This window comes from Malaya genurostris, chromosome 2 (assembly GCF_030247185.1).
Source record: "Malaya genurostris strain Urasoe2022 chromosome 2, Malgen_1.1, whole genome shotgun sequence".
NCBI classification, from domain to species: Eukaryota; Metazoa; Arthropoda; class Insecta; order Diptera; family Culicidae; genus Malaya; species Malaya genurostris.
Window position 1 is genome coordinate 275353748 of NC_080571.1, and position 11317 is coordinate 275365064.

An 11317-nucleotide genomic window follows, 5' to 3' on the forward strand; every position below is an offset into this window, starting at 1 on the left:
AAGGTCTTGCTAACCTTCAGTTAGATAAACGTATACTGAAGGCGTTCGAGCAAAAGAAGGAGGTTTTAGTTCGGGATGTGGCCAAAAAAGTGGGCACTTCGAAGTCAAATGTTCTTCGTGCTAAAGAACGTTTGAATCTTCGAACCTATAAGAAGCAGAAACAACCAAAATGTAGTCCGAAACAAGAAGCATCGATCAGACCGAGGGTTCGAAAGCTGTACAATACGATTCTTGCTGAAAATTTGAACTGCATAATCATGGATGACGAAACTTACGAGAAACTCGATTACAAATCCTTGCCGGGACCACAATATTATACGGTGCGAGAAGGGCAAGTGTTAAACCAGTCCGAGATATCGATTGAAGTCGAAAAATTTGATTAGAAAGCTATGGTCTGGCAAGCAATTTGTAGCTGCGGTAAGATTTCGAAACCCTTCATCACCACTGCTTCAATGAATAGCGAAATATACATCAAGGAATGTTTACAAAAACGACTTCTACCCATGATTCGAAGCCATAAAGATCCTGTTGTCTTCAACGGTAGAATAATAGAGGTATACAAAAATGTCACTTTCGTCCCAAAAGATATGAATCCATCAAATTGCCCACAACTTCGACCAATTGAGGAATTTTGGGCATTAACGAAGGCACATCTTAGGAAACATGTCTCGACAGCCGAAACCATTCAACAGTTCGAAAAAGATTGGAAAAAAGTGTCAAAACTTGTCGCCAAGAAGTCTGTACGGAATTTAATGAGGAACGTTCGCAAGAAGGTGCGCCAGCTAGTCTACAATGGCTAAGTAGCAAATGTTGAGAATAATATTCTGTTGTGGTAGTCTAATATTATCAGTATATCAAATAAAATTTGAACATCTAACACAATTATTTACAGCGAAATCAAAGTGCGTCCATACTTTCTGAGACAGTCTTTAAAGTACATATTTAGTTTCGATTTCTTCGCGTTTCGCCTTCGGCTTATAAGTGCTTAAATCAGTTCAAATTGAACTGCCATCTCCGCCTAACAGTTCAATTTGAACCGCTAAGCATTAGCGCCCCTAAATGTTCAAATTCTGCGGCGGTCAGTAGTCAGTCGTCACTCGTTTTAAACTGATTAAACTATAACCATTACTGGTTTATCATGATCGGTTTATTAGTCCGATTTTACTTTTATTCCCGTCCTTTTTGGACTCTACTTCTTAGACTTCTATTGCCGAATATCAATGAATTATGTGACCTATAAGATTTTTTCAGATAATTCATCTCTTTTCCATAGTGACTCATTTGGGTCAACCACTCTTAAAAACGTTACTCTGGAACTGAGAACTAGATCCGGATAAAATTAAACAGCAGCGCATGACGCAATTACAATACATTCCAATCTTGAGCTTGAGACAATTGGGGTCTTCCAAAACCGAAAAACCGGGAACCAGTGTAACATCCGAAAAGAGTCAGTAAACTAAAATAATTTGCAAATCCGAAAAATTATTTCAGTTTATTTAAGATCTTATTCCTATTTTTGCGGAGGCAGCAATATTACTGTTTGGAAATATTTAAACTCATCCGAAAATTGGACATTGTTAACATGGTGATTTATACCTAAGCACAAGGATGGCTTTTATCGTATCAAATAAAGCTCTCTACCAACTCTTGACTCGATTCAATCACTGCCATCAAAGAGAGACGGACATCATCTCAGCAGCAAAAAAACCGGCATGGTTGTTAAATGAACCAGAATGGCCACCAGTGCGAGAGCGAATTTCTCTCAATAACGCGTCTGAGAATCACGGGTTAGCATGCTGCTGTGGGGATTCTCTCTGAAGCAACAAACGGTCGCTTATTCTCGTTTTGCGACCCTATTCTATATGGGCAGTGGATAAATGCGATAGAATCATTTTACTACTGCCGCTTATTCTAACTATGTGCATATAACCTTTGTATAAGTTGTGTCTATGAAAATGTCTGTGAATGCTCCACACAAGGGTTTTAAAATATTTGAACCTAGTATGAGAATCATCGATTCGATTTTCTGCGATCATTGTCAACTTGAGATTCTCTCTTGGGAAATTCCACACAGCACCGATTTTGCCAGACTGAGTATTTTTTTGTTAAGGGCCGTGAAATACTCAGAGTATGAAGCGGAACGAATAAATGTAGAAAAATTCTCTCAGGGTTCATGCCTTGACAGGAAGCGAGTTCTCGTAGCATCTTCTACCAGATTGAAAATGTTGTATACAATGTAGAGACATATCGAACCGCTTTCTGCTAAATTATGGACAATCAAAAAGACTACCTGAACAGCAAATGTAACTTATTGAATGTCATCGAAACTCACTACAGAAAAGTTCAGTACTGATTTTTTGACAACGCGACCATGAATATATCTGATATGATCCTCGAACAGAAGATTTTTGGGAAATGAATGTTCATAGCCGTTATATCACAACCCTTTGCAGAATACATGATGCATACATTTGTCTATGAACAAAAACTGAACCTTTCTGCTAATGTTCAGCGCGCGTAGGGTGGTGGATAAGTGAGTTCATAGTGGTGATGTATTTGAAATTTATTCGGCACTACCGTGGTGGAGAAATAATAATAAAAACAATCACAAGGCATATTATGCAGCTGATTAAAAAATATTAGTCACTTAAGCGACATTCAAACGCTGCGCCTACTGTGTGTTCGAGACATACTGGCAATGCTGCGCTCCTGTCACTTATATAGATCAAATTCATGCTTAACAGAGTTTTTTTCGGTTTAATCTAAATATTGCAGTAAAGCTTGCTTCATTTAGAATTGAAACAAACTTTTGCTCATATTGTGGCGCTCCTGGTGGACGGATTTGGAAGTTCTTGGCGCTCGCGTGTCGGGAATTTTGTCAGCTTCACGTATGAATTTTGACATTCCGCAAATGGACTATACTTTGTAAACAATCAACATGGAAGCCGAAAGAAGGGAAAAAATTGTGCACAGTTATTTGGAAAATCTATTGTGGTCCGCATCTAGGCTAGCTAAACAGCTGAAATTGCCCAGAAATACCGTATGGCGCGTTATCAAACGGTATAAGGAAACATTGACGACGATTCGGAAGCCTCAAGCCAATCGTCGGAACGGAACTGTTGACCGGAATCTGCGTGGTAAGATTTTGAAGACGATTAAGAGGAATCCTAATCTGTCGGACCGTGATTTGGCCAGAAAATTCGGTGCTGCCCACAGTACCGTGAGAAGAACTCGACTCCGGGAAAGAATCAAGTCGTATCGAGCTAGCAAACAACCAAATCGGACCATAAAACAGAATAGTGTGGTGAAAATTCGTGCTCGGAAACTATATGACCAGGTGCTGACCAAGTTCGACGGGTGTCTTCTGATGGACGATGAAACCTATGTCAAGGCTGACTTCGGGCAAATCCCAGGTCAAAAATTTTACTTGGTTACGGCTCGGGGGGATGTTCCAGCCAAATTTAAATTTGGTTTTGCCGACAAATTTGCAAGAAAATTTATGATTTGGCAGGGCATTTGCAGCTGTGGCAAAAAAACGAAAGTTTTCGTTACAAATAAGACAATGACATCGGAACTATACTAGAAAGAGTGTCTCCAAAAACGAATTTTGCCGTTCATTCGATCCCACGACCATCCCGTGATGTTTTGGCCAGATTTGACAAGCTGTCTATTTTTATTTATTTATTTGTCTTCGATTAGAGTAAAAACTATCGCACAGACTTATTATTATCTATCTAGTCTAAAAACATTAACTTAACAATATTTTCGATTTAAATGTGTCTTTGTTCATAGTAAAATCAAACAGATGATAAACTCTATTGAATTGATTACAGCAAACATCCATTGGATTATTTTGTCCATACTGTGTGCGATGAGCTGATCGTCGTATGAAGTCCATTCTTCGCAAAGATCTTCCCGGAACATTGCCAGAAGTGTGGGGCAGTCGATGTTATTATTAAGCAAATCAAAAACGAAAAGTCGTTGATGAAATATCCGCCGGTTTTGCAGCGTGGGCTGTCATTACAGCGAAGTCGTTCAAGAATGGTATGCAGAGAAAGGGGTCCAGTTTGTTCCTAAAAACCTTAACTCACCCAACTGCCCCCAGTTCCGCCCTATTGAGAAATACTGGGCAATCATGAAGAGGAGACTCAAGGCAAAGAGAAATGTTGTCAAAGACATCAATCAGATGACAACCTGGTGGAATAAGATAGCTAAAACGATGAATGAAGAATGTGTGTGCCGCCTAATGAGCCGTGTTACAGGAAAAAATCGAGAATTCCTTCGAACCCGTGACGAATAATTTTATCCGTATTTTTCTTAAAAGTATGAAGAAAACGCTACATTTGTATAAAAACAGATCTTGAATTTAATAATAAAAAACTGAAATACAGGCAATTGTCTTTGTTTCAATTCTATCTAAAGCAAGCTTTATAACCAACTAGCTGGAATTAAAGCAGAATTGGAATGTGGATAAATAAAATACTGTTGTTCATATTGACCACCTGCTGCATCGAAAATATCGAAGTTATTTTTTCTCATTTGTGAATTTATTCAGTGGGGATATTTTCATTGATGAAAATATAATAATTCAATCTTGCACGAATCACTACGGTGTCGAACTGAAGCGTAGTGGAAATTCAGTATCGAAATATCATCCGAGACTCTTCTCCCTTTCGATTGTCTCTTTAAAGATATTTCTGTCGGTTAAAAATCGTCATCAAGTTTCGCTGACACAAAAAATCACTTGTGAACTTCGAGGTTCAGAGTTTTGTGGATGCTTGTTTCATGAATGCAAATCTCGGAAGTGACTTTTTCAGTCACTGAGTTCTTTTTTAGAAAATTTCTTGAACTGATTTTTTCGCGAGCGATAATGAAATGAACCTTTTCTGATCATAATTTTCCCAATACCGCTATCAACGCCATACCGGAAGAATTGAAAGAAATTTTGTTTTCAATTTTTAGGTTCATTTAAATATAAATTTGATTAAAATAATTTAAGAATTTGAAAGTCATTGAGCGGTAAAAAATAACGTGTTTTGTCGGTTACGACTTATACCTTATACGTGCGGTCCACAATTCAATAGTAGCTTTTATACGAGCCTAGGCTTGTTGAAATCGATTTAGTTATCTCAGAGAAAATTTAGCGGCAAAAAATCTTTTAAAAGTGCCCGCACACACAGGCCTTTTTTCGACCTCGTCGAGCTGAGTCGGATGGTACATAACACTATGGGTCTCCGAAGCTCCGTTCGTAGAGTTCTTTGTGAAACACGGAAGTCGATGAGAGACATGATCTTTGGAGATCCGATTTTACCCATTATGAAGAATGTTCTTAAAAATAGTTTCTGTTTTTTTGGATTTTTTCCGTGAAAAACGATTACGATACTTGGAATTTGGTTTGTAAAAGGTGTTACGTAAATCGAATATTTCGTAAATGAAGATTTGAGTGTAGTGGTCCATAGGATTGGCCCGGGTTGGTGGTTGAATGTATACGACGTTGGTCTTACAAGCCAGTTGTCGTATTTTCGAGCCCCGACATGGAATGTTTCTTAGTTTTAGTAGGATCGAGCACGCCAGCCATGCAATGGTTCTGTACGTTAAGAATAGGCTGCGAAGTCTGTTGAAACTGAAAGGCCAAACTTCACAAAAGGAATGTAATGCCAGGACTTTGCTTTGCTTGGTCGATAGGACCAAGATAACTATTAGCTTTGTGGAAATCAGTTTATGTGAGCCCCAATTCGGAGTTATTCATCATGGCTTTTGGTACTACTGGATCCATACATATGAAACCAATCATAATTTATAACGGCTAGCGAAACATATCTATGTTTCAGAATAAGTCGTTCGGGATACACGTATGTATGTATCATAGGTAAAAATTTGCATCGTTTGTGATCGCTCAAGAATACTCAATTCATCTGTAGTTATCAACGATGCACAGCCCTACTTACAAGTTACAGTGATGATATGCGAGAATTTTCATTTCTAAGAAAAACAACGATGTGGAGTAATAAAAGTTTACAAATATTTGTCTAACTTTTTAACACATTCTAGAGAATACCGTCAGATCCGAAAAGAAGCTATCAAACAGAAGAAGGCCACGAAAAAAATCATCTTCTCTCAGATGAAGTACGCTTAAAGGTTGTCCCACATTAGACCGAGCCAATCTCTCAGACACCGACTTTTTTCTGCTTTGGCTATGGCTGAGCTGTGTGCATGTGCAGATCAGCCCTAGCCGAAGCAGAAAAAAAGTCGAAACCGGAGAGCTCGGATCGGTTGAGTCGGCCTAGTGCGGATAGGTCTTAAATCTAATGCATATCAGCGTTACTGGACACCGGAACGGGGAGAGCTTCTGTAAATTGTAAGTTTGTTTGAAGTGTCTAGCAAACAAGTTGCACATGTCGCATTCATTACAGCAAGTGCTGTCGGCTTAGAACATGGATGACGGCAAACCACTCTGATCAGTTTTTGTGTATTTACGAAACACCGAAGCTGCTTAGGATTTAAATGCAAATTTTTCTTTTTTTACTAACTAATCGATTATAAAGGAGCCTCTTGTAGCAAATTGCTTGCCGTAAAAAAATGGGGATACTTGCTTTTCTGAAAGGCAAGTTTCTGTTGCTAACAGGTGCTCAATATCATCCTGAAAACTATTTACTTAGAACCGAGGATCAATTTCTCGATAGCCCAAAGACAATTGGGGAAATCGAGGAGAAGTCAAGAAATCGTCAACAGCATAGTAGCCTTCATTCTTACATGTCAACCATGCAAGCAATCGTGAATCATCTTTGTTATCTTCATTTTACTAATTAATAGGCGGTCAGCTATCAATGGATTACGATGAATTCAGAGCCAGTACCTTTGCTTCGACCCTAACAAGTCATATCACTGAAAATTATACGTGGAAAGGTGCAAAACAAATACTTAGTCGGTTTTTGGAAGAAATGTTTTCAACCGATTATTTCATTCGAAATTTCTGAGCCACTATCACTGTGGGATGCAGCATGGATAAGGCCGCCCGTGACAAACAAAAAAAAACCATGATGTTATATTAAATTGCATTCAGCCGTTTCTTTAGTATTCCATTAATCACATTAATCGCTCACAGATAGAACATGTTTCGATAAATTATGTCATATGTATCTGTCTATAATTAACGTACAATTACTTTAATTTTCTCGTCAGAAGTAATTTTTAGAAATTTGAGTCCTTGGTTACCATTGAAGCAGCTGTTCTTGTTGTCTGTCAAACGTGGCATGCTACAGGTATATACATATACTTCATCCCGAGTCAGCAAAACGATGGAATATACAGCCGTAATTTCAGAAATCTACGCACATAAAACTTTTCATCGAATCTCGGCAAAAACATTGCCTAGATCAGCACAACCGAGTCTTCGCAATCTCACAACTGACAAATATCATTTTAGCCGAAAATGGTAAAAAAATTGTTTTCTTGGCAAAACTTTTACTGGTAGCTCGGTAAGAGTGACGAGTAAAGAGTACATTACCGGATCATCAACATGCGTCATAACTTTAACATTTGTTTTTAATAATCCAAATTGCCAAATGTCCGTTGAGCCGAAATCAACAGAAAAAGTTTGTTGTTTGCTTGACAAAACTTTTATTAACAGTTCGGAAAAAGAACGGCGAGCTAATAATGATTTACCAAACCGTCAACAATTTAATGAAAAACAGTCATTTAGAAGTTTTCTGGAATGATAGGTAAGCATGATAATAATGGGGATGAGTAAGGAAAGAAAACGCAAAATAAAATCAAACTACTTGAAGCACGTCTACTAGCCAATATCTGGAAATAAGCAGCGATAAAAAAGTTGAATCAAAATGTTTGAAGATTACGTAAGATTCGTAGGATATTTACTTAACACTACTCTACTTTAACAAGAATTCTTCTTTCAAATTTTCTGACACTAAAGCTTGAACTATCGTAAAAAAAATCGTTTAGGAGAAGAATTTCGATCTTTTTAGGCAAGTTAGCAAGTTCTAATGAAATGGTCGTCAAAAGGTGAGAAAACTAAGTGCTCACAAGTTCCTATCTCATGCCTCCTCGTGTGTCTATGAAGACAGTTGGTCAATAGAACGGCGTCGACTGGGTGCTATCGCCTTCTGCGTTAGTAGCAGAATGAAAGGGTGCGAATTGGTTTGTATGTAATAATTCATTTGAATCGCGAAAATTATGGAGAATTCTTCAAACAGGTCGCCTTGTCGTCCTATTGCTGAAGTGTATTAAAACCCTTAATGTGACTTTAAATTGTCAACTTGTTTCGATAGCGTCGATAGAAAAAATGTTCAGAAATGTGCAACGTCATACTATGTTCCAAGGGTGTAATTGGCTGGTTCAGAAGACTGAAATGACATTTAACACATTCAAGTGGGACTGATAAAATTTTGGTCTGACTCGGCAAGCTGTCGCTACAGCGGAGAAGTGCTACCGCATAAAAAAGACCTTAGTGTATTCAAACTTGATTTTAGCATATTCCAAACCATTAAAATTGAAGATTTCATGCGATACAAAAGAGATAAGTGACAAGTGGCAGTGTTTTACTGAGCTTCGGAAAAAAATCTCATATGTTCCGAAAATTCATTTACATTCTTTGGTTGAAGCCGGGTATAAATAAATCAATATAAACATCATTTACATTCACAAGTTCCGAAACAAATTCCCTGGCCCCTCCCGAAATCAAAAACATTTTATTATTTAGAATGTCTCAGACATGTGTTACAGAAATAACAAGACAGTAAAAGTAATAAAATGTAATACAATATCAGTTCCAGTGGAAAAGTTTAAAGTGTATGTTAAAAACAGCGGTAAAAGCCGAGAACTAGGTACATAACCCAAGTAGCATTTAAAACTTGTTATAATTGGCATTTTTCACAATTGCTTCATATCAGTTATTTTTGTTAGATATGTTAGACAATTGATTCAACACGTTTTTGTAAGGGATGTAAAATTCATTCATATTACTGCTTGTGAAACCAACTCAAAAACCTGAATGGATTAAGTTCCACATCCGGTTTTTCAACTGACCGTAGAACAACATCATTTGAGCAGTTTCAATTCCGGTTTTCATTTAGCATACATTACTGTTGTGAAACATATGAAACAAGAAACTTGTTGCGCATCATTCAAGAAAAGTGCGCTTTTCCAATCGTATAATCGTTGCGAGAAGAGTTAATAAACTCAGTACTAGAACAATTTTTTGCTACTTGGGAAGCATTCTTCAGTAACATTATTTTTTAATCTTTGGGCCCCTCGCGCAATGAAATCCTGAATATACCACAATTGAATTTTATCACGGTCCGACTTCTTGTTCCGGAATCACAGAATGATGAGTGTAAAAGCATCAATTTGAAGGATAATTTCGATAAATGATTATGTGAATAAGCATGTATCTTTCATCGACCACTGCCGATCGCCGGCTGGATTTTCGAGAACCCGAGATGACATAGTCTAATGATACTATTCTAGTTTTAAGTTAGTCGATAATTAAGATTAGAAAATACCCTTGGCATCTTAGAGCAGTGTGCCTAAAATTATATGAGTGTGCCTTAAAATTATATTACATTATTGAATATAAAAAAAGCATGTATCTTAAAACTAGTCAATAAATAATAGTCTAAGTCAATTTTGTATTGAAATACAAAGCCTTGATTGCACATTCGATTTCCGTGTTTGCAATTATAGGCTTGCAAAAATTTCGTACCATTTCAATTTGTAGCTCAACCTGTCTTGCTTTCATTCAAGAATCAGTTATACTTAGGCTTATGAGCAAAACTTCATCGTTCCACTAGGTGGATTGTCACAACTGAAACGTCGTTCTGATTTTGAAAGTGCTCAATTAATTTCACAAAATTTCTAGCATTTTTAGTTACCACATTACATTTAGCACAAAGTAAATGATTTTCCATGGTACAGACCTTATGTGCGTGGTTTTGAAATCGAACAAACTTTTTCTTCATAAATTTTAACTCTCGTAATCAAAAAGCGATCCTCAAACAAATCAACGCGAATAAGTTGAAATTTTCCAACAACTCACCTGGGTGTAATAATCGACGACAATTTTCCTAGCCTCAGTACACTCCTTATAAAATCTGGTAAAACGATACACGAAATCCGGATAAAGATGCACACTTATCATTCTTCTCGATGCCCGTTCGGAAGCTCTGTAATGAAACACCACATATTCTTTGTAACACAATCACTGAAACTACACTAGGCACCCGATGCTCCAATGATAAACTTTAGCACCGACAACACTCACATATCCAGTGCCTGTTTAAACTCCCGCTTGCCTTTCCTATCGAGAATATCCGTTCCGATGGTGGTTCCACATGCCATCTCAACGGTGCAGAGCGACGTATACTTGTGCATACTGACGGTGGCCCCGTCCTCACACTCATTCAAACTGGCCACCATCTTCTCGGCACATCTCACAAACACCGGAACAAAACTGTTGACAACTCGCTGATTGAAACACGGATTCAACCGCTTTCGCGTCCCCTTCCAAATGGGATCTGTAACGAATTGGGAACAAGGATCAGCATACTCCGATCGGAACCGTCCAACAACACATACATTTAGCGGTGAAGAGTCCTTCACTGAAACCGGCATACTCGTAGAGAAATGGTTTCTCCAGACAATCTTGGCTCGTTAAAATCTGCTGAATCAGATCCGGATGACTGGTAATAAGCAAAAGTTTGGGTCCAGCCCAAGCCTTCGATATTCTATCCGACACACGAAACGCGCGTTTGATCACTTCAAACCTCTCCACATCAGTTTTTCCTACCATCGACAGAGCGTTGCCAACCAAAGGGTAGGCAGGCTGCATCGTAGGCCATTTGTCCGCAAATCTGTACTTCCTACGATGGTTCCAGTACAACAATCCACTCAGGACGGAGAGGATGATCGTCAAAACGAGCAACAGCATGTTTAAACTGAGTTAAGTTCCACTCGAAGTACCACGCGGCACTGGAAGCGAGCTTGGCGCGACTTTAGGATTTTGTTTTGCAGTGAACACATAATATAGGTGTATTGAAAGCTTACCACATGCAAGTGCTTTGAAATCATATACAGGGTGTTTGGTTTCTCGTTGATCTCAGATTGTGTAGACATACGGTCTTAACATATAACTGATGCTGTACTCTAACGATGCCATTGAACTTTGTGGGCTGTCTTTGATCGGCTAAATGTTGAAAAATTTACTAATCACAATCATATTTCATTTAATTTCCATGAACTTTTTAGACTTAAATCTTCAATTCTTACTCATAGCGCAGTTCTGTAGTATTTTCATACGTTT

The 11317-nt window shown here is 38.1% G+C and overlaps 1 protein-coding gene across 1 annotated transcript in view; it reads right to left on the reverse strand.

The window, feature by feature from the left end:
- Positions 1-11012, reverse strand: part of LOC131429230 (cytochrome P450 4C1-like) — a 77641-nt gene extending 66629 nt beyond the window's left edge. The window contains exons 1-3 of the mRNA XM_058593280.1: positions 10594-11012; positions 10280-10532; positions 10055-10181 (exon numbers count right to left, since the gene is read on the reverse strand). Coding sequence (XP_058449263.1) covers positions 10055-10181; positions 10280-10532; positions 10594-10945 — 732 coding nt within the window. The 5' untranslated portion in view covers positions 10946-11012. The remainder of the gene's footprint in view (positions 1-10054; positions 10182-10279; positions 10533-10593) is intronic.
- Between the last annotated feature and the right edge of the window lie 305 nt (positions 11013-11317).